The sequence below is a fragment of the Vicugna pacos genome, chromosome 28, assembly GCF_048564905.1.
Source record: "Vicugna pacos chromosome 28, VicPac4, whole genome shotgun sequence".
NCBI classification, from domain to species: Eukaryota; Metazoa; Chordata; class Mammalia; order Artiodactyla; family Camelidae; genus Vicugna; species Vicugna pacos.
The window spans coordinates 7,501,973-7,525,827 of record NC_133014.1 but is presented as its reverse complement, the minus strand read 5'-3'; the positions used below and the strand labels follow the sequence as shown (position 1 = coordinate 7,525,827).

The window sequence follows — 23,855 nt, the reverse complement described above, 5'->3', positions numbered from 1 at the left end:
AGCAACACGGATGTCCCTGGAAAATGTCATTCTAAGTGAAGTAAGCCAGAAAGAGAAAGAAAAATACCATATGAAATCGCTTATATGTGGAATCTAAAAAAAAAAAAAAAGAACATAAATATAAAACAGAAACAGACTCATAGGCATAGAATACAAACTTGTGGTTGCCAAGGGGGAGGGTGGTGGGAAGGGACAGACTGGGAGTTTGAAATTTGTAGATACTGACAGGCATATGCAGAATAGATAAACAAGATTATACTGTGTAGCACAGAGAAATACATATAAGATCTTGTGGTAGCTCATAGTGAAAAAAAATGTGACAATGAACATATGTATGTTCATGTATAACTGAAAAATTGTGCTCTACACTGGAAATTGACACAACATTGTAAAATGACTATAACTCAATTTAAAAAAGTTTTAAAAAGACATATTACATAGTGATAAAGATCTCAAATATCCAAGAAGACATAATAATTGTATATGTGTTTGTACCTAACAACAGAGCTTCAACATATACAAGGCCAAAACTAATAGACTTGAGAGGAGACATAGACAAATCCGCTATTAGAGTTGGAGAGTTCAACCCTCCTCTTTCAGCAGATGATGGAACATGAAGGCAGAAAACTGTAAGGATATAAATGACCCAAACAGCACTACCTACCAACTTGACTTAATTGACATTTACAGAACATTCCACCCAACAACAACACCACCTGAGTGCACATGGAACATTGATGGGGAACGTTCACCATATCTGGGGCTTTGGGGCCACCAAATGCTAACATAAAGGCTGCATTCCACATACCAGGTAGTGTGGGTCTGATGTGCACCAGAGAAGAGCAGGCTTGGGTCATATGAAAAAAGCTCCTTGGAAGTTCTGATTCTTTTCCCTACCTCCTCATTTCCATTCCCCCGCCCTTCCACTCTGACTAAGAACTTTGGGGCTGGACTCTGACCAGCGGGGAATGAATGAAGGTGAAGTGTGTGCAACTGGAATGATGTGTTCTCTTAGATTGACCCTGCAAGGAAACAGCCATGTTGTTATATACTTTGTTTATCCCTCCATTCAGCAGACATTAATGGAGCATCTCCTCTGTACCAGTGACACCACGATGCTGGCGGCTGCTGCTGGCACTGCCCAGGCTGATGGGAGGCCTTGCAAACGGAGCCTGCAGCCTCCTGCAAACTGAACCAAAGGAATGTCCTGAGACCCAGTGAGGGGGACAGAGATTGGAGTTACCAGAAATTAAAGACAGAGAATTAAAAACTGGGGATTACTCTCTTTTTCATAAACAATCACCTGCCAGAAGTATCAGATCTTTTGCTCAATATAAGAGGTTGACCTTGTTTGTGGGTCACGACAAAGGTCCGAGAGGGCACCTCTCCCGACCCAGACCCAGAGAGGCAATCCCAAGTCTAAATGCAGACCACACTAGACTTGTGTATTAGTTTGCTTGGGGTGTCATAACAATGCACCCCAGACCAGGTGCTTAAACAATAGAAATTTATTTTCTCTTAACTCTAGAAGACAGAAGTCCAAGCTCAAGGTGTCGGCAGGACTGATTTCTTCTGAGGTCTCCCTCCTTGGCTAGTAGATGGCCGTCTTCCCTCTACATGCATTTGTGCCCTAATTTCTTCTTATTATGACAACTGTCATGTTGGATAAGGGCCTACCCTAGTGACATCATTCAACTTAATCACCTGCTTAAAGGCCCTACTGCCACATACAGTCACATTCCGAAGTACTGAGGGTCAGGACTTCAACACTTGAATTTACGGGGACCCAAGTAAGCCTATAACAGCTTGGAAGCCCAGCACTCAGTGAGCAGTGATGATAAACAGAAGAGAGCTCTGGAGACCTGCCACAGCCAGCGCAGAGGGGTCCAGTGGATGTACGGAGCAGCAGCCTTTAAGAGCAGGAGCTGCTGGGACCTCCAGGGCCCCCCGATGACCCAGGACAGGTCTGGCTCCAGCCAGTGCTGGAAAAGCCAGCTCCCAACTTGTCGCCGTGGAATTCAGTGCCTGGTTCTGCATCCTCTGTAAACGTTTCATGCACTTGAAGTATTTCAGCACCAGCAGTGGACAGTGATCCAAGAGGCGAGGCAATCTTGAGGTGGGGGCTCCTGAGGGCTGCCCTGCACTCAGCACGGTCATGGGCATCCAGACTCTGCCTCCTGCTCTGCCCTCGGTGGGGAGCCCGGGAGCCCACCTGGTGGGAGGGGCCGGTCCTTGCAGATGAGTTTATGGATGAAGTGCGGGGGGTGGTGACACTGAAAACAACCTGTTCAATCCCCTCCTTCCCCTCCTTTGGGAAGAAAGATGGAGAATCTGAGTCTTCAGCTGGGTTTATTTAGTCTGAAGGATGCCCCAGTGACTTGCCTCTAGTTTCCTTTCCCTCAGTAGCAATCTTGCATTTTCCTAAATTTGATAACCAGGGTCCTTATCTCCAGGGGAATCTTCCAGGGGCAACTTGCTCTTTTTTTTGGACAGTGAGCTAAATGTTGACTTTCTGTTTTTCTGAAAATGCGATAGCAACTGTCAAGCTAGGCCCCTGGCAGGGAGGCCTGCACGTGCTCAGGGACGGGCAGGTTGGAGGCCTCTGGCCTCTCCGCAGATCCTTCTGGGTGCTCTTAGGAGAAGTTAATAAAGCAAACTCCTGGAGGACACCCCAAAAACCGGCCTCTGGGCATCACAAACACAGCTCTCCTTTCTTTCCACGCTGAAGAGGATGACTTCCCTACAGAGAAGGAGGAAGCTAGATGACGTGTCTAAAGTGAGTCGCCTGCCGCCTGAACACCTGTGCTGTTGCCCCAAACACACGTATTCAGCTTCCATCATTTCTGCCATTTGGTCCTGAACAGCCTATTTCCTGGAGATTATTTTTATCGACCAAGGAGTACATTACGATTTCTCTCCACATGGGAGTTAAACAGAACTGCCTGGGAGATTCAGGGGCTGGGTGGGGAGAGCAGGCCTGGACCCCTCCCCTGTCACGGACGCCTCCAGCGAGGACTGGAAAGACCCCGCCTTCTGACAGGCTGGTTCCGCCTGGTCTCCTTCTCCCCGGAATAGGAAGCTTCCCAGGCACCCTGGACAACGGCATTCTGCATAAGAGCCCATTTGGGTGATTTTCTGGATGATTACTTCTTGGTAATGATGAGTATGAAGAGCGATGTAATGTGACCATATTACAGAACCAATGTAAAAGGCCCCACCTCAGGCCACTGCGGGCTGCAGACCCAGAGCCGCTGCAGGCCGGGAGGTCACCCAGTCCGAAGTCCTGTCCAGGCGGAGACGTGTGCATCACCCCGGAGGGACGGCCTTTCTCCCTCCACTTGCTCACCCCTAACTGGGCACCCCGTCCCGTGCTGGACAACTGTGACAGTTAAAACAGTTCTTCATTTGTCTTTCCCATGAACTTTCATTTCTGGTCCCGGTTTGTTTCCTGCGGAGTTAGAATAAGTCAATTCCCTCTCCTTTCTTCAAATGTCTGGACAGGCATGAATAAAGTGGAGAGAATGTTGTTCACCAAAATTCCCCTCGGCAAGATGATGCCCTTTGTTTCGGAGAAATCCTGGTAAGCTGCTTGGGGTGGTGTGTGAGTGGGGGGACCAAGTTAGGTCTGAGGAGCTCGAGGTAACCAGGAGCAATTCGTCCTGCAGGTGGGGGCGGGCTGTGGGGTGAGGAAGCTAGAGAGGGCTTTGACCTCTGGAACGAGTCCCCTCCACGAGACCCCACCCCCAAATATTCATTAGGCTTGACCAAGATGAAGAATGCTAGGTGTGCATGGATTTCTTCTGCAGACTGCTAAGGGGCCGAGTTCTGGGGGAAGACAGCACCCCCCCTAAAATACACAAGCCCCAGGTGAATAGGGCCGTGGGAACAGACCAGGGCAGGTGGGGTTGGAGGTGGGGAACAGACCAGGACGTTGCCATCACGGTGGGGCCGCCCTTGGCAGCTGGATGAGAACCTGGGACTCTCGGTTCCAGGAGCGGGAGCAGCGCATCAGTGCAGGCGTCCCAGCCTTCTCTCCTGCGAGTTTCTGCCCAGTCACACATGAACACACAAAAGGTGTGTGTTCACTTGTACGTCCCTTCTGAGAAACAACAAACCCTCTGTTGGCCACAAACCTCTCCCCTTGTCCCACACGTGCCAGCCACACTGTTCTGGGACGTGCCAAGAGCCAGGGCCTGGAGCTCGGTAGAGCAGGTCCATCTCCCTAGAGGCTTCCCCTCAGGATCTCTGCATGGCTGGTCCATGTTTACAATTAGGTCATTTCTTCAGCAAACCCTCTCCAACCACCCAGTCTCAGGGAGACCTTCCGCCACAACTAAGTCCCTGTGTATTAGGCTCCTCGTTGCACTTAATGCTCTTTTCCCATGCTCTTCTCACATCTCATGTTCATTTATTTAGCGTGCACCCCCTTCAACAGAATGCAGGTCACTCACCTGCCCACTGAGGTGCCCGCAGGCCGCGGGACAGGGCCCACGCACGGGTGCTGACTGCATGAAGTGAGGGAACGAATGGAAACACCTCACAGTCCGTGCAGGTGCTCATGATGAGAAAGTACAGAAGAACCCTCCCGCTTTCTCCAGGACTTTTAGGGAAATGAAGGGTGGAGCGAAGCATCAGAGGGCATGCTTGTCCCCAGGACATATGTCTTAGTCCGTCTGGGCTGCTGTAACAGCGAATGGGTGGCTTAAAAACAACAAACGTGTTTCTCACAGTTCTGGAGTCAGGCAAGTTCAGGATTCAGGGACCGGCAAGCCAGCGTCTGGTGAAGGCCCCTCTCCTCGTTCACAGACGGCCACCCCCTCCCTGCGTCCTCCTCACGTGGCAGAACGGGCGCCAGAGCTCTCTGGGGTCTCTTTCATGAGGGCGCTAATCCCATTCATGAGCGCCCCATCCTCATGCCCTAACCACCTTCCTAAGCCCTCGCCTCCTAATACCATCTCATTGGGTGTTAGGATTTTACAGATGAAATTTGGGGGAGACACAAAAATTCAGTCTCGAGCCGCACAGGAGTCTTCAAGGTCAAGTTTAGTGCTCCCCTGTCTGTGTTAATGCCTTTAAGGATGCAGATTCACCTCCACACTAATGCTTTTTTAAAAAATGGGGATTCACTCGAGGGTAGGGTTTAAAAGCCAGGGGCCCAGGGTCACTTACCAGGTGCTCTGCTGTGAGATCTTTGACAGGTGACACTCATCTCCATTTAGTGCCTCCGTTTCTTCATCCACAAGGTGGAGATTGGCACTTATCTCCAAAGGACTGTGGAGAGGATTACAAACAACAGCTATGAAGCATGCAGAGCAGTGCCTGGCACAGAGGAAGGACTCAGTCGTGGCGTACTGTCTTTCTTCTTATGATAGCCAAGGCTGATGATTCCTTGCCGACTTTCCCATCACCACTGCTGCTCTAGACTTCCCACAGCATCCCCACATTCTGGCCTGGCTCAGCCCCTTTAGTTATGGAAGAGGGTGGAGGTGGGGCAGCAGCTGCAGGACCACCCCCCAGTGAATTCTCCCCGTCTCCTAAAATTCGAAACCCTCCCAACTTACCAGGTGCCAGAGAGAACTGAGCCAAGTCCTGAAACACACAGAGAATATCAACCTCTATTTGAACAAAACCGAACCAAATACTTTTCACCCTTACAGTCAAATCCACTGCCTCAGCATTGTTCATCTGAAATGTTCTTCTCACAGGAGAAATGACAGTATTGGGTAACAGTAGCCAACGTAGCCTTTTTTCTAGGTAAAACTATTCACATCGAAGGTTTTGGAGCAAGGCTAGAGGGAGGGAGTCCTTGCTCAGAGCACGTTCACCGTGGACCTCAGCACTGATGGTCTCTAGGACAATGCAATTCTAGATCCATCTGGTTGGGGAACAAACAATTCTCCCAGGTCTTTTTCAATACAGGTAGACCTGACCACGTTGTGTAGTTCTAACAGCTAGAAAAATAATTATTCACAAAGATGGAAAACACAATGAAGGTAGCAGAACTTAGGGTATATAAAATCAAATTATGATATATATGCATGAGGTTTTACTGATTCTGGTGGCTAAATGTGCCCAGCTATTCCCATGGAGATTAGCTTGTTCAAATGAACAAATTGGAAACTTCTTTTTTTAAATAGAAGTATTCTATAATTGAGACGTAATTCTGAGATCCCACATATACACTCTTCCTCTGGTGGCTTCTCCACATTCCGCATCCATGGGTCATGCTGGTTAAGGAATTGATAACCTAGTTTTCAACAGAAATGTACAAGTTAGATTAATAAGATGCTAAAGAATTGCAACTTTTAAGGACATTTTATATTTTTAATATGTTGTACCACACAGCTGTAAAGAGAAAAACAAAACAACCTATAGCATCTTCTGATTTCCACAAATGAACACCAAAATTTTACTGGAAAAAAAAAATCTTATAAAACCCAAACTCCAAAATCAACCCAACTGAGCATTTTAAATGAAATTCCACAGATTGCATTGAACTCAGTTGCGGGAGGACACTGTCTCAATGTGAGTAGAAATCACACTTACACGTATCACAGAAGCACATTTGAAAAGTTTTATTGAACAGGCAATGCATTGTGCAGTGGTTAAGGACACAGATGCCATGTGGAAAAGTTTAAAAATTATTTTTGGAACCAGCCTATGAATTGATGAACCCAACGGGGTTCCTTCCACTACCTCTTAGAGTGGCTACCTTCAGGAAAACTGACTGCGTTATAGCTGCTCTTGGAAAGGGCATCCCTGTTTAACCATGAATGTCATGCCTCACAGTAAACATGAAAGAAGACAAGGTCTACAGGCAGGACCACGCCCAGAGACACACAGTGACCTCAGTTGGAAGGGCAGACACATGTTCTCTGGGAGCCCTTCTATCTCTGCATCCCAACTCTGCATCCCAGCCCTGCATCCCAGCCCTGCATCCCAGCCCAACTCTGCATTGATGTTTCACTCACGTTTTCTTCCCTGCCTGAGCCCTCTGCATCAAGAGGATCCTGAAAGACTCACATTCATACCTGTGGGCACAGAACCTTGCTCCTGGCCCTTCTCAATGGTGTCCTTGTCTTCGGGCCCCTCTGGCCCGGGCCTGCGGCCATGTGTCTGTCCCACTTGTTTGCCTGGTTTCTTCCTCTTCCCTGAGCTCGCTCTCCTGTAACCTGATGATAAAATCATTCTTAAGTTTCACAGTTTGTTTGCCTTGATTGGGTGGCAGTTTTTAATGAAGTGACCCGTCAAGGTGGTGGACACTTTTTAGCAGCACACTGTCAACCTATTTTATAATTTGGGGCATGTCGCTCCAAGCTTGAGATTTCTTTCTGGCAAGTTCCATCCAGGACGGCTGGTCCATGCTGGCATAACTGGCTCTCTTCAGCTGATGCAATTCTTTCTCCGTCTTCTCTCCAGCAGACTGGGCTGCTGGAGAGAGGACAAAACAAATGGAAAAATGAGAAATGAGTTTGGATTTTCACATAAGCCTCTTGTATGTCTTTAAAATATATGTCAAGGTCTTAACCGTGTAACAAACATAAAATCCGTGTAAAGAAAATCCCAGCGTAGAACAGTTTATGTGACAGAAAGACTTAAGAGCAGGTTCAAAGAGTTCTGGCAATGTGGTGAGGGAGGAGAAACTCTCCGAATAAAACTGCAGGAACTCTGAGGACTGGCCACGATGGCGTGAACAGTCTTAACACTGCTGAAATGTGCACTTATTAAGATGGTGAACTTTGTGACGTGTATTTTACCACAATTACAAATAAATTTAAAAATACCGATACATGCCCCAACAAAGATGAATCTAGAAACATTATGCCCAGTGAAAGAAGCCAGATACAAAAGAACATATATTTGATGATTCCATTTATAAGAAATGTCCCCCAAAAAGGCAAATATACAGAGACATAAAATAGATGTGTGGTTGCCTAGAGCTGGGGCTGGCAATTCTGAATGACTGTAAATGGACATGAAGCAGCTTTGGAGCATGAGGGAGATGCTCTGAAACCAGACTGTGAGGGTTTACAACTTGGTAAATATGTACTCGCTGTCAATATACACTCCCTGAATTGTACCCTTAAAGTGGGTGAGGTTTTTTTTTTCTTTGCCAGGTTAAGCGATTATCTCAATAAAAAGCTCAAAAAAAATCAACGTGGCAAGTAATTCAGAAAAACAAACAGAACAAAACCCAGCAGGACCAAAGCCGGAAAGGCATTTCAAAGTGCGCGGCGCTGTTCTCAGGTTTCGTACCCAAGTTCTGGTGGGACAAGGAGATGCCTCTCTGCAGCCCCTCCGGGAGGCGGAGCTTTGCCCCCGGCCTCTGGTCCGCAGCGGGCTTGGCCGGCGCCATCAGGAAGGACTTGCTGCGGACGAAGTCGGCCTGCTTCACGGGCTCCTGCTGGGACACAAGAAAGACACACGCTGTCCCATCACCTGAGACTCAAATGGGGACACACATAACCAAAGGCAATGAGCCACCAGGCTTCTCTGCCAGCATGAACCATGCTGCTGGCACTTCCGTGGGAGAGCTGTGGTTGGGGCACTCACTGGCATTGAGCCCCAAGAATGCTGGGGTTCAGACACGTGTGGGGCCTTCTCCTGGGCACACACAGGCGTCCTGGCTTCCGCCCTGTCCCCGCCTAGCCCCAGCCCCAGATGTCGGACGACAGGGTTCAGTTTGAAAGTCAACATGAACTGTGTTTGGAAATAGTTTTGAGACTTTTATGACATGTAGGGTGATAGTGGAGGCCCAGAACTGGGATCACTGCTTAGTATTTGTGTTATAAATTCCCCGAGCCCGCAGCGGGGTTTTCAAGCTTGGGGGCGACTGCAGGTTGGGTTAACACGCAGGGAAGCAGGCCTGCTGCAGGCTCAGGCCCACGTCCCTACACAGTGGGGACACACTTCGGGATTTTCCCTGGCCACTGCAGGACCACAACAGCCCTGAGTCTCAGCCTGCTTCTAAGCACAGTCGTTTGCGTTTGAGAAAGGTGTTTTCAGCCCAGAGTGCAAATGGAGCCCAGGGTTCCAGCCCTGCAGCCCTAGGTGAGGAGGGAGGACCCCAGCAGGCGGCCAGTGCAGCAGCAAAGGCAGGGTTGGGTCAGGGCTCGGAAATGAGTGCAGATGGAGCTGTTGACATGGTTGCCTGGCGTCCAGCTGGGCAGTTATTTTAACCCCGTCCATCTCTCCATCTGCTGAGCTGCGTTGCCTAGGAGGCCGGGAGCAAAGGGCTGTCCCCGCTGCTCCCAGACTACACGACCCACGGCCTCTCTGCCTCCCTGCCAGCCCAGCACATGCGCAGGGCAGACCCCAGCAGTCATCACAGGTAACGGTCCCTGTCATGACTGTGCAGGACGTGGGGCCATCGCGGGGTCCCGGCCCCTGCTGACAGCTCTCTCCTGCGTCTACAGAGACAGAGAGCGTTTGCTCACAGCACCTGGGCTCTTTCGGGCGCCTTGGCTGCCCTTCCTGTTTCAGACTTCAGGGTCCGGGCCCCAGGCTTGTCCTCCTGGCTGGGTGGCTTCTCCGGGGCCCCTCGCCGCTTCTGCCGCCCGACGGTGACCCAGGGTGGCACAGGCTGGCCATCAGCTCCAGGCTCCGCTGCCTTCTCTGTGGGTAAAGACACAGGTTGTGCAAAGCGATCCTCGTCACCTTCAGTCCCCTTGTGGCTTCTCCCACACAGAGCACCGCACAGGGGCCGGGGGACAGGGGCGGGGAAGGAGGTCTGGAGGACCCCCCGGGGACACTAGTACTTTCCTTTAAGGGACTCTGTTTTCTTAGTGAAAAGTGAATCAAAGAGATTATACTCCTCTAGTCTGAACCCCCCAGAATTAAAAGCAACTGCTTCTCCACACACATTTTAAAGCCAACGTCTTCCTATGGGATACGTTGTGGAATGAGACAGAAGTCCGCACATAAATGGGTAAGATGCCTAGACAGAGGCCATCACTTTGGACCAGCACATACGACCCAGTATCCGATTCTTGGAATATTCTTCTTCTCTCTTCTTTAAGAAATTGGACACAAACCCTTCCCTGCATGGAGAGTGACACCGAAAATTATACTGGCTGTTTCCCTCAATATTCCGGAGAGAAGAGAAAAAATGCCTTTGAAACCAGAACGTTTGGCCTTCCATGTTCCTTACACGTTCACAGGGCTTATTTTGGGGGGGTTAAACCTATGGGTCGTTCCTCCTTCCCTTGCTTTCCAACTCTTCTGTACTTTCATATTTTCTGTGACGAGAATGTATTACCTCCATCAGCAGAAAAAAGAAGACAGTTCATTTTTTCCAAGGAAACCAAACGATTCCATCAGCGGCTTTTCACGGGTCTCTCCAAAGAACAGCAAACCCAAAGGCTCCCCACAAGCCGGCCTCTCTGAATGTATGTCCCTCATTCAAACTGGGAAAGTTTGTCCCCAGTCCCTGGCCCAGCTCCCTCCTGCTTCCTGCCACACCCACACCCACGTCACAGCCATGTGGGGATGTCCAGGGCAAGTCAGTGTCCTCATCCTTTGGGACCTGACACCCCTGCTCTGCTGTCTTTGGGATTTGACTCTTTGGTTTGGCTTCTGCCTCTAGTTCAGCTTGGAGACCTTTTCTCCCAGTCCCCTGGTCAGCAAGGAGGGGTGAGGGACAGAGCCACTGCCCTGGGAACTTCGCTCTCCCTCGGCGTGGAGAAGAGCCTCGGGCTCCACCCGCACCCTGGCCTGCGCAGCTGGGACTGGCTCCCGCCATTCTCTAGGACGCTCCCTGGGGCCTCCGCCCCACGGACTCCAGCAAACACGGCTCCGTCTCCTTGCCTCACCCCTTGCCCCTCCTGCCTCTCAGGCTCTCCCTGGCCACTGACCGCTTCCCTGCTGCTTTGTGAAACACTTGGGTGTCTCCAAGAAGCTCAAAGAAAACTGACTCCAGGAGCCTGGCCGCCCTCACCCTGGGAACCCCAGTTCCCCGCTCTCCTTTGCCATCAGCCCCAGCATCCTCTGCCCGTGTCTCTTCAGCTCATTCCAGACCCAGCCACGGCGCGAGCGCTGGGCTCTCCAGCCGCCCAGCTGCTGGACCACAAATCCGAGGTCTCGCCCCGTCCTCGGCCTGCTCTCCCCCTGCAGCCTGGATTTGGCCACAGAACCTCTCCTGGAGGCCTGGCCTCCTTGGGTGTCCCCTCTCCAGGTCCCTGCCGACTCTTGCTCCTAAACCTGGGATTCCTCCTTGTTCCCAACCCTCAGCCTTCTGTCTTCTCCCCCACACGTGCTCTGGTCCACCCCGACTTCAACACTCACATCTGCCCGGATTACTTGCAATGTGTGATCCAGCCCGACTTTCCAGTCTTAGCCAGAGCCCAGCATTTCTGCTCCCCGGCTCCTGCCTCCTCCTCTCCTTCACCCCTTTCATTCATTTATTCATTCATTCATTCACTCACTCACTCATCGTTTGCTATGGGCAGGGATTGTGTTAAATGCTAAGGTGGAAAAATAAAAACAAACTGTTCCTTCCAAGAGCTCGAAGTCCAATACGGGAGACTAAGCACAAATAAGTCACTTGGAACAGGAAAGGGCTACAATCCACAATGTGCCGTGTAGACATGGTGACACGGGTGAGTGGGATATGAGGATGCCGTCTGGGGTGGGAACCTGGAGAAGGAAACTTCCAGGCTGAGGAAAGGGGCAAGGAAAGGCCTCCCATGTGGAGGGGGCAGAAGGCAGAGCCCAGAGGGGCTGAAGTGCAGGTGGGGCTGACTGAGAGGGACTTCCTGTCCGTAATGGGGAGCCACAGGGGTTTAAACCCTGGGCACACTCTGGAGGCTGCATGGGGAGTAAGTGTGAGCAGGGGGACTAGGAAGCTGGAGGTGAGGAGGAAGGCTGTGACCACAGTCCAGGAGAGGTGACACCGTGTCCTGGGATCATCCCTTAGTGTCCACCAAGTCCCATCTGGATGCCTCCTCCATGAAGCCTGCCCTGGTCACCTAGCTGGACGGGCTCTCCCCTCCTCACTCTCCTGTAACTCTCTTGACACGTCTCTCCCTACAGTTTGGTACCACGTGCCTCTGCCAGCTGACCGCCCACCCCACTGATACGTGCTTTGGGTCACTGGAACTTCTTATTTACTTAACAAAGACATGGCGGAGACCACATACCAGGTGCTGTTCTAATATTAGCTTATCGACAATGTACATTTACATTTTGTTTCTTGTCCAGAGAACCCAGCGGTTGCCCGGCACACAGAGGCAGGCTGGGTGGTTGTGGATTTCATAGAAAGCCTGCATTTCTTCTCCCCCATCTCAGTGCCTCGTTCCACAGAGTCCTCCTAACCTCTGTCTTCCTGGGCTTTTCTTACAGGGGTCCTCTCACTTTCTCTCTGATCTTTTCTTCACACTCAGTGGCTGGTCGTGCCCCCTGCTCTCTGCTGGGCCGAGACGTCTGGCCACGCTGTCCTCCCGGCCATGTCGAGTACGTTCCAGGCAGATTAGAGAGAGGGCTGTGACCAGCCGCTGAAGCTCACTACCTCAGCCAGCCATGTTCTGAGGAGCTCTGTCAATTCTCCATGTTGTGCATGGACAGAAAATTTCCATCCTGGGTTTCAAACTCAAGGCAGAGGCCGCCCTAGCATCTCAGTGTCCTGGCTGGCTCCCCGGCCCTGTGGGGCTGTGTTGGGCCCATGGCGCTGGTGTCACTCTGACTGTGGAGGCACAGACACAGCTCTGGTGAACCCCTACCCTCCGCAATCGGATGACCCACATGAGCCCAAAGGAGGATTTTACAACTCACTGGAGAAGAGGGTATGGACCAGGGCACAGATAACATCCCTAGGGACCTGGGGCAGAGGAGGCTGGGGCCCCCCAGGGTGGAACTCTAATGGGGGTCTACACCCCATGTGACAGCCAGGACACAGCTGTGACTTGTCAACAACACCATCTCCTGGGTGAGGGGCAATGAGCCACACAACGTGAACCATCATGGTTTCTTGATCTCTGGCTGTAAAAATACAGCAGATGCCCTGCCCCGAGCTCACACATGGCAGGACAGCGGGCTTCTCATGCCTCATAAACACTTGGTAGATGCTGCCAGGTTTGAAGCAGCTATTTTAAAGAATCTTTTTCCTTTCATAAGATAACTTTCTTGTTCATAAAAGGACATGCACAAACAAACAAACAAAGCAGTATGCACGCACGTTGTACACATTCCGAAAGCAGATAAAAGCACAAAGAAGGAGAAAAAAGTTTTCCCTAAATTAACAAGCCAAGAGAGCCGTGTTAATGCTTGGCACACGGCTTCCAATCTCCTTCCGTTACACTGTTGTCTTTAAAACACACATCAACAGCTCATTCCCAGCTCTTCAAAATACTCTCTGTGGACGGAGGGGCCCGAGTTTGCTCCCTAAGACTTCTGATCTGAAGTGGACGCACCACCAACCTTTGTCACCACAGACCCTCGGAGCTTCAGCAATGGAGAGACCACCCCTTGTTTCTGTCTCCCCTCCAGCCCCTCTGCCAGCACCCTGGTTTACACGGGGAGGAGGGGACAATGTGCACAGAGAGACACCAAGGGGACCGCTGGGGTGGGGAGGGGCCCTGGGGTCACATGGGCCTCACCCACACCGTGGGCTCCCTGTAGGAAAGGTGAAGGTTTTTTAAAAGTATTTATTGATTGAGCACAGACAGCTCCTGATCAATTCATGGCCTTGCTCTGCGTCGGCTCTGGCTGTGAGCTTGGCTGTGTGATCCTAGCAGAGAACTTGGAAATTTAACGCTCCTGTGAGCATTTACCTCGAAGCCACACTGAGGGTTTTGAGAATGAGCAAGGGCTTCTCGCAGACCAAGCTCCAACATTTAATGATGGGTGATGCAGCCGGGTCCTAACTCTACCAGGTAGATACGATACCCAAGGTAACGTATCACCATTCCTCCATTTGCTCATTTGACAGATATAGCCCCCCCTCGCTGACCGGGAATTCCCTATTTGAGAATTCGCCCACTCACTAAAATGTATCTGTAACCCCCAAATCAATACTCCTGACCCTTTGTGGTCACCTGCAGACGTGCCCAGAGCAGTGGAAAATTTGAGTCCCAGGACAAGCACGTTCCCAGCTGATATGGGTGGGGGATGCTATTTCTTTCCTGTTTCTGCTCTCAGACTGCACACAAGGGTCCTTTTTGCGGTATGCTTAGTGCCACATTTTTGCATTTCTGTGTTTTTTTCTCGGGGATTTGTCTGTCGAAAATAGCCCCCACGTCTAGTGCTGAAGTGCTGTCTGGTGCCCATGAGCACAAGGCAGTGATGTGCCTTATGAAGGAGATACATGTGTCAGATGGGGCGTGTGTGATGCTATGGCTTGCTGGAAGGTGCACGGGAAGGGCCCAACACTACATATTAAATAAGGTGTCTTTAAACAGAAACACACACAACACAAAGTTATGTATCAAGCAGTTGAGGATAATGTGATCAGGGATTGGCAGGAAGCTGACCCCACATTCCCCCTAGAGCGATGGTGCGAGACTCACTGATTCAGTGCTCATGGCAACTTTGCAGAGAGTAACTACTGCAAAAAACCAGAATCATCTGTCTTTGTGAGTGCCCACCTAGCCCCAGGCCCCGGGGAGATGCTGTCTACACCGAGGAAGGGTGTTTCTAATCTCGCCCATCTCTCTGGTGCTCGCATGCAGACTCTCCTACAAGCGCCGTCAGGGAGAGTGGGGTCCTTCCACCACTAATACGCAGCCTGCAGCCCATGAAAGGACCCCAGGGCCCGAGGGAAGGGGGCACGGAGGGGCCTCTGGGCACTGGTCTCCTTCCGCGCCCTGGTCTGTGAAATTCACTGAGCGACACACACGTGATCTGTGCCCTTCTCTGTGCATATATCGTTCTTCAGTAAAAAGCAAAAAACCAAAACCCAAACACAAAAACAACTCTAAGATGATCAGGACTCACTCGGTGCTCAGAGAGTGACCAGGAGAAGCAGGTGGCTCCCTTCTCAGCCTCTTCAGTGCCCCTTGGACCCCAAATGCACCGGGGGTCCTGGGCCCGCCTGCCTTCTCTCTGCTGCCCCCACTCTTCCTCTTCCATTCTCCGACGGCTTGCCCTGAACCCCTCCTCCTGCTCCCACTGCCTCTTCTACATAAGACCACAGTCAGCAAGGGCAGAGAACTTGTCTCCAGAAACACAAGGCACACTGCAGCTCTCAAGGAGCACAGCTACAGTGTCTGAGGGCCTCTTTCTCCCCCCTCTTCCCTACTCCTAAGCCAGGAGGCACTGCAGGGATCTCCTCATCCCCTCAGCTTCTCTGAAACCCACCTTCCCCAGACCTACTGCTCTCCTTTCTCACAAGCTCCGAAACCACTTGTTGGGGGCGGAAAACCACTGTTGCTTTAAATGTTCCTCCTGCAGTGTTTCTATCATAACAGGTGAAAGCCAGCAAGGGACAAGACGGTGCCCTTTTCCCTTGTCTCATGGACACACTCTGAAGCATCTGACACTCGCCCACCCGTGTAGGGCACAGTTACGCCCCACTGATAACCATCAGCACGTCAAGGTTTATAACCAACGCAGTTCTGGTAAACTGGCCGATGGACTTAGAAGGTTTCCCAGTGTCAACATTTATGAGGGTCTGATAACGCCTAACATGTTCATCCGGGGGAGGGAGCAGTCAGTCCTTGTCCAGGGCCGGAGTTTGTACAGGCCTCCAGAGCACAAATTTATGTGAGCTTTTTTTCCCCAAATGGGGGCCTGAAGTCTACTTTGTTTATTGTCACAGCATCAACTATCATAGTTAAAAAAATTATTTTAACCTCTGTTGCTCCTAGGTAAAATCTGTGGAAAAGGTGTTTATAAAGTAAAATGAACCACATCTAGATGGGGATGTGTGGGGCCAGGGGTCTGGGCATGGGCAGGCACGTTTATTGGGGGTGCCCTGGGGGCCAGATGCTTTGCCAGGCTCTTTGCCAGGCTTGGGGTGCTGAGCCCAGGCCTCAGCACGTGAAGGCTGCAGACACCCCAGGGCTGTCCAGCCCAACCCCTCGCCTCACCTGGAGACCTGGGGAGCCAGTGACAGCTCCCGGGCACAGAGCTGTGACGGAGGGGCTTGGACTGAAAGTCCATCTGTTCAACCACCACTGTCCGTGCAATTAAAATAGTCTCTAAGCAGGAGGCAGTGACCACAGTCCTTCTCTGAGCACAGAGACAGCTGGTCTCCATCACCTGCCAGGTGATATAACTGGGGCTTTACTGGGATACAGGGATGGGAAGGCACTGTTATTTGAAAATAATTTGGAGCTACAGCAGAAAAGGAGAAAAAGTAGTGACGTTACTATATTATATGGCGCACTCCTACAATGCAGAATGTTAACAGTTGCCCCACCTTGGATTCCTTGTGGGGTCTCCAGGGGCAGCTGGACTTTTGCAAGAGCTGTCTAGAGGGGCCAGCAGAACAAGTAATCAGCCGAGGGACAGCCCTTGTCCACAGAGCTTGGGTCTCCGCTCCCCCATCACACCTCCCGCTCCCAGCCAGGTACGGCTCTTTCTCTCTACTCGAGAAACGTTAACAGCTAAAGGTTCTTCGGTCTTGATTTTCAGAGCAGCACCACATGCAGAATAACCCTCACAACTCTCCTCGTCACGTAAGGATACTTTCAATCCCCATTTCAGAGATGGGAACACAGAGCCTCACAGCATAAAGGATTTGTTTGGGGTGACACGGCCCTAGTGTCACCACGGGGGCACTAGACACAGGCTTCTGGGTCTCTGACCTTCATTCACTCCACCACACGCCACATCCTATTAAGGGCAAGGACCCCACAGCTTTCCTAGACATCACTGCCTCCTCGTTATCACTCACCACCAAGTGGCAGACGACAGTCACTCAACCTGGCACTGCTGAGATGTGGGGCTGGGTTATCCTCTGCTGTAGGGGGGCTGGGGAGGCTGTGCATTGTTTATTGTCACAGCATCAACTGTAACAGTTTAAAAAAAATTGTTTTAACCTCTGTTGCTCCTAGGTAAAATCTGTGAAAAAGTGTTTATAAAGAAGAATCAATGCCTGAACCACGTCTAGATGGGGATGTGTGGGGCCAGGGGCCTGCTCACGGCAGGCACATTTACTGGGGGTGCCCGGAGGGTCAGAGGTCTGGTCTAACCACCACTCGCTAGAGCTGGCGGTATCTGCCCCCCTCCCACCATAGTCCTGACAATCAGCTCTGACTCCAGACGCTGCCACACGTCTGTCAAAGGATGAACGCATGCAGGTGTGAGGACTGGGTCAGGGACCTGCGTGTGCCACTGTCACCAGCCTGGTCAGGGTGGGAAACAAGCTTGGACTGGAGGCTGAGGCTGGTTATCAAGTGTGGTCCCTGGTGAGAATGGCACTTTGTTCAGCCAGTCTCCTAAACAGCTAGCAGGTGTCCACCACATCATCACAGAAAATAAAACACACACACACACACAGAGAAAGAAGGCCGACATTCAGAGAGTGGACTTACAAGTGATTGCTTTTTTTAAGGTACTTTCTATATTTCACCATTTTCCCTGTTCTAACTCTAATCCTGTGCACAGGAAGGAGGCTGCTTCCAGGCCGGTAATTTAAACTCTGGGATGGACTGGCCCAACAGGGGATGGGGACTGCCCTACACACATGAACAGGGCTGATAACCCCGGGCCGTTCACCTCCTACGGCAGATGAGTGGATTAACTGGTCTCGAGCACAGACGTGCTGGGCTCGCAGCCACCACCCCAAGTGGCCCTGGGAGGCTCAGCCCAGTTGGTGAGCTGGACTCCTCTGTTTATAGCAACAGCCGTGGAGTCCTCCCCGCACCTCTCCAGCACTCCAGGGGGGTTTCTCCAACTTCAAAGAAGGAAGACAGGGTCTGGAGGAGGGGAGGGGGATTCCGGGGACAAAACAGCTTGAGTCCCCGAGGCAGAACCCTGCCCATCTGGGACATCTCAATAACCCAGCTGTGTGATGTGCAGCCCCCTAAAGGGGGACGGGCAGGTGGTAGCCCACCTGGGGGCTCTGGGTAAGGTGCCTGCCATCACAAGGTTATAAACAGCCATAATTAGGCCTTTCTGGAAAACTGGGTAATACTTTTATTACAACTTTTATTGTCTGTATGTTTTATATGAATTTAATTGTCTTTAGCTGCTATAATTTGGAGCAAAGGGGGTGAAGGCAGAAGTGATAATGACAAACTGACCCACGAGCAGATCCAGTGTCTGGGGAAGCAGCAGAGACCCTGCTCATCCTTACTCGCCTCCCACTGCCCTGACTCTCTCGGTTCCCTGCACAGGATCACTGATGGGGTCCATCAGCACAGGCTCTGGGCGTCTGCTCTGGCCTGCATGAGGCGGCCCCCTGAGCTCAAGGTCCCAGGTGGGACCAGACAGCAGCCCCAGCCTCTCCTGGCTCTTGTCCTTCAAATACCACCCCACTCTGGGAGGCTCGGTTCCCCACAGAACGGAGGAATACGTCCCTCCTCTCTGCGCTGGCATGAAAATCACTACCCATGCTAAGTAACCTAGATCCCTTGAGAAGTCATCTGAGTCTGTTATTTCTATGGCTTAGGGAGTGTTAATAAAAATAAATGGACAAAACGATTCTCCACTATTTAAGCGAAGCCGTTAGATAAATATTAGATCGTATTTCATAAACCAAAGGAGAAAACACAAGGTCTCTGACTACAGACCATTCCAGGCATTGGACAGTGAGCAAAGCCTCACTCTCCCAGCTTAAGATGAGGAAGTTATAAATTGATCGATGTACCAAGCATCACCCTCCAAAGCTTCTTTTCCAGCTCTGACCACAAACGTGAGGCTCCTGTGTTTAGGTTCCGTTCATTCAGCAAGTCTGGGGGAGACATCTTCAATTCTAGGCCACGAAGGTGGATGGTGCTGATGCTGGGGTTTCATCTGCCCAGAGCAAACCCCCTCCTCCCTTGTCATTTCAATGGTTTTTTGAATCCCTCTATGACAGCTTCAGGAACCTGAACATTTGCAGAGTTACAGCCTGAAGCTCCCCAAAGCCCCTTCCCTCACTGATGATTCCCGCAGCAACAGCAGAAGATCACAGCTGAGCCCAGGGGCCTGGATCAGGAAGGCTACATGGGCCCGTTTTGGGGGCATTTTCCCGAAACTTCCCCCCAGAACCACCTGCATCTTTATGTGTCACCTTAGGAATTTAAGATCCTTTAGACACTGCACTTTTACTAACCTCCTGGGAGGAAGACACAAAAGACTAGGATGCCTTTGAACCTGTCTTTACGTTGTGTGTGCCCCTCATCCTCCTTTTGGGGGGGGGGTCCCCAGGAGAACTGGGTTCTGCTTCCTCTCTGTCCCATCATGGAGTGCTTCAGCGGAGTCCTGGACTTAGAGCAGCCACTCAGAATATCCTGAAAGTTGTGTTGTTTTATCAAAGCTGCCTTGGAAAATTTCTCCTTGAGGCCCCCATCACACACACACACACACACACACACACACACACACACACACACACATGACTTGCGTGTCTACTTCCATTTTTGGCACACAATTTCCCATTAATAAAAGAAACCAGCAACGGGAGAGACTTTAGCTCTACCGAAAATACCCATTTCCGACAGATTTCTCATTTCGTCTGAAACACTATAAATAAAAAGCGACAAACGTCAAAGACATAAAAAGGTCATCAATTTCATCTCTGCTCATTTTAAAAGACAGTTGCTTCAGAAGGTTCTTACATTCTGCCCCAGTCTTAACACCATCTCCCTTTTGGGAGAGCTACCGCCCACACACTGAGCATCTCAGACTCCGGGAGCTGAGATGCTTCCTGCGTGAGGCTGGGCCCTGCGGGCCTGCTTATTAAAAGGCAGGAAGTTCTTGCTTTGAGGGAAAGGTTAGAACAACGCTAAGTGACAGAAGAGCCAATGCTTCATTCACAACAGAAAACTAGCCCAGGCCCCGGGGGAGCCTCCATCCCTGAGAGCACACACCCCCCGGGAGTCTGGGCCTCACCGAGCTTCCACACTAAAAAGCAGAAGCAACATTTGAGTGATCCACTGAGGGGCCCATCTCCTCTCGGGACAATCTGCACGACGAGTTTTTACATTTTCCTGACTTCTCGGATCTAACACAAAACCTTGTCTTCCTCCTCCACGCTCCATTCCTAAGTCTTGATCAGACATATTATTGGTACCAAGAGGAATTCTGACTTTTCCTTCCAATTCCGCTGCAACGAGGCTTTTACCCAAAGCATTTACATACATTGTGGATGTCCAGCAAGATACTCCCACTGTGACCTGATTTCCCCGTCACCCTCCCCTTCCGAACACCCTCCCAGGCCGCTGGCTCCAGCTAGGCTCTTACCAATTCCTCTGTGGGGCGACTTCCTCTCCGCCGGCTGGTTCTCCTTCCTGGGATCCGAGGGGGCCCCCACCTTCTCCAAGTCCCCAGGGCTGGTGTCGGGGGGCGCAGGCAGCTGGGGGAGGGTGAGGGTCTGCAGCAGCGGCTTCCTGGGCAGGGGCGGTTTGGAGCTGAGCTGCTCGGCGGACCGGGCCTTCGCCTTGCCCTGCTCGTTGGGGGTCCTGGCGCCTCGGGCGGCGGGGCCCGTCCCCAGCGGACCCCTGTCGTCCCTGGAGAGCAAGGTCAGCCCTCCTTTCTCTAACCTCACCTCCGCACTGTACCTCTTGATCCCTCTCCCGTCGGGGCCGGGCGCCTCCCTGTGTTTGAAGGACAGAGACGTGGAGCGGAGCTTGACCGGGAAGGGGCTTCCGCGCTCGCCCGCGGGCCGCTCCCGCGCAGCTGCGCCGGGGTCCGCGGTGGCCGCCTGGTCCCCCAGGTCGGGAGGGCCGCGCTCGGCCGGGGAGGGCGGCTTCCGAGGGCCGGGCTTCGCGCCCTGGGGCTCGGGGAGGTCCTCGAGGGCGGCTTCGCTCCTCCAGGCCGGGCCGCTCCTCAGAAGCCGGATCGGGGGCCCGCGGGGCTCCAGCAGGCGGCTGCCCGCGCGCGCCCACTCCTGGCCCGACGACACCGAGAACTTCTTCGCGGCCCGCGCCTCGCGGCCGCCTCGCTCCATCTTCCGCTCGGGCGCCGCCGCCTCCGGTGCTCCTGGTGGGGACTCCGCCCGCTCGGCCCTGGGGGGCTCCGGGGGGGCGGCCTCGAGGTCCGGAGACCGGGGTGCGGGCTCCTGGGGAAGCGACTCCGAGGCAGCTGGTGAGGGCGCGGCGCCGAGGCTCACATTCAGGGTCACGGCCGGGGCCTTGCGCTTCAAGCAGCTCTTGGGGGCCTGGGGGCTGGGGGCAGGGGCCGGGGTTTCTGGGCCTGCTCCCTCGCGACCCGGCACGTCCAGCACTGGCTGCACCTCCTTCTGGCCAGGGTGTTCTGGCCCATGGGGACTAGGGAGAGTCTCCAGGGTGGTGGCGGGGCCAGGCTCGGGAGGGGTCGTGTCCCCCTCGAGGATGCAAGGAGATAATTGACCCTCTCCGTCTCCAGAAGCACAATCCACCTCGTCTGCTGTGTCCCTGTCTGAGGAACACGTGCTCTCCTGGGACAGCTCCTCCCTCTGGGCTTCCCTGTGATTAGGGTGCGGGGAGCCTTCTGGCCCAGACGGGGACTCTGCGAGGGAGGCTGGGCCTGACACAGCCTCTGTGACCTCTGGGGTGGCCGGGCGGCTGGAGGGGTTGTCCCCCAGGAGGCTGTCCTCCTCGGTGCTGGCACTGAGGGCCGGGCAGTGCTGCAGGCGCCTCCGCCGGGCACGTGCCCCCCCAGGTGGTGGCAGCATGGTGGCCAGTCCCCCGGGCTCAGGGCCTCTGTCGGGTCCCACCTCCTGCTGCCCAGAACTGGGCTTCTCCTCCGTGCTGACTTTGGGGAGTGGTTTCTCGTCGTATTCCTCCTCCTCTGGGGTACCCGTCAGATCGCTCAGGGATTCGGACTGTGCTCTCTAAGGAAAAGAAGACAAGCATCACTAGGATGAATACGAGGAAGACTCCGGCCTCCCCATTGTGTTCAAGGTTTAATTAGGTTTAAAGGAAGTAGTATGTCTCTAATGCTGGCACTCAGGTGGCCATTCACATACAGGTGTCTTTTCTTAATCCCCCCTTACTGGTCTGTTTGGAATCTTGCCTCCCAAGTTCAGTGTTCCGCAGAACAGAGGCAGCTACGCCCTTAAGATAAATGCTATCTGAAGCTCTTAAGGCCAGGCCACAAAACCAGTGGACACTGCTCTACAGGGAAGGGGACCAGCATCAGCCCCGTCTGCCACGCTCGTGCTCTGCGTGGTTACTTCACTTACTCCCTGACTCATCCCAGTGCGGAGAGGATCAGTATTTCCTGTTTGCACTTGGAGAACCAGGAGCTCAGGGAGGTCCCTACCTTGGTCAAGGCCGAGCAAATAAATGGCTCAGTAGAAAATCTGTTGCCCTCTCTGACCCCCGCCACCCTTGTGCTGCCTGGGAGGCAGTCTCCAAGGTCAATACCCTCTCTGTCCAGGGATGCACCGTCATGGCGAAGGCAGGCTGGTCTCCCTAAGAGACGATTCACAGCATTCAACACAGGCAACAGCAAACCACAGCTTACAGGATAAAACCCAAACTTTCCAGCTAAATCTCAAGTCGTATGTTCTGTGGTTTTAAATGGTTTCTCCCACCCCCTACTCGGGTCTAACCAAGCCCCCACCGCTGTCTGTGTTAGACTCTGGGCCTGAGGGACCGCCCCGCCCCACCAGCAACCCCAGAGCTGTCTCCACTTCCAGGCCTTGCCTGCTCCCTGCGCCTGGGGGCTCTCCCTTCTCTCCTGAAGCCTCCTTGGCTGGGCAATAATACACTGTCTTGTGTTATTTTTCTCTTGAAAGGTCTCTGGAATTTAGATTCAGTCCACTTCCTCCCTCCCGTACACAAAGTCAGTTCCTACGCAGTTAGGAAGGACAGGAGCCCAAGGTACCCGTGACTCACCCCAAAGCCAGCGAGAACGTGGCTGAGAGGCCGAGGGCATTGAGGTTGGGCTTTTTCAAAAGTTCCTGAATTTAGACCTGACTTTAGACTTTGGAGAGTCCCCCAGGCTGCTGCACAGACAGTGCTCGCCTTCCTTCTTCGTAGGAAACACTGGGGGGGGGTGGTGTTTGCAATAGGTTTTTGTTATTTGAACATTTTCCAGCTGGCATCTGCTCGCTAACACAGGATAACTGGGATGTTTGTGACAACACCTCAGCTAGCTCCTTGCCAAGATGCACAATTCTATTCCTCTGGATTTAAGAAGAGGACGATGCTAAAAGAAATTGCAGAAGAATTTTCAAAAGCTGCGGGTTTGAAAGGTATTACTGGCCTCTTGCTGCTACAGGAAAGCTCTGGGGTTGAAATCCCTTTAGCATGTGGGTTGTACTTTAAAACGGCTGGAACCCACAGTAAGTCAGAGTAGGAATGAGGAGCAGGTCTGGCTTGGGCACATCCAACCTGAGGCACCGGCAGGTCCAAGGGGTTAGAGTGGAGCGGGCAGGCTGGAGGAAGGCTGGCGTGGAGCCTGGACTCCAGAGGGTGGACTCAGACGCTGAGCAGAGGCTTTGCAGGGAACAAAGCAGCTCCCATCTGAGCCCGGGTTCTCTGGCTTGGACAGCAAGGAGGATGCACATGCCCACTCCACCTGCACTGCCTCCCCTCCCTTTCCTCCCCTGGGCCCTCAGAGCGGCTTAGCACCCTGGAGCCCTCCCGAGGAACCAGAAGCAGGGACCCAGTGCTCAGCCTGCAGCCCCCCAGATGGAGACTGTACCACAGCTGCCCACTCATCCACCTCCTCCCACCAGGAGAAGAGCGTCTGGGCAGCATCCCCATCATCTCTGGGCAGAGGATGCTGCTGGTGAGCAGCACAGTGTGGAGAGGGGGCATCAGTCTCTGTCCGAGACCTGGGAC

General features: G+C 52.6%; 1 protein-coding gene across 10 annotated transcripts in view; it reads right to left on the bottom strand.

The window, feature by feature from the left end:
* Window positions 1-6,560: 6,560 nt before the first annotated feature.
* Window positions 6,561-23,855, bottom strand: part of CRACDL (CRACD like) — a 95,802-nt gene continuing 78,507 nt past the window's right edge. For 9 of the 10 annotated variants that reach the window (XM_072951353.1, XM_072951352.1, XM_072951349.1 and 6 more), the window contains 4 exons: window positions 20,326-21,895; window positions 9,443-9,615; window positions 8,257-8,401; window positions 6,561-7,431 (listed from right to left, as the gene is read on the bottom strand). In XM_072951353.1, the coding sequence (XP_072807454.1) occupies window positions 7,286-7,431; window positions 8,257-8,401; window positions 9,443-9,615; window positions 20,326-21,895 (2,034 nt within the window). In that variant the 3' untranslated portion in view covers window positions 6,561-7,285. The remainder of the gene's footprint in view (window positions 7,432-8,256; window positions 8,402-9,442; window positions 9,616-20,325; window positions 21,896-23,855) is intronic. The other variant, XM_072951346.1, reaches the window with a different exon arrangement.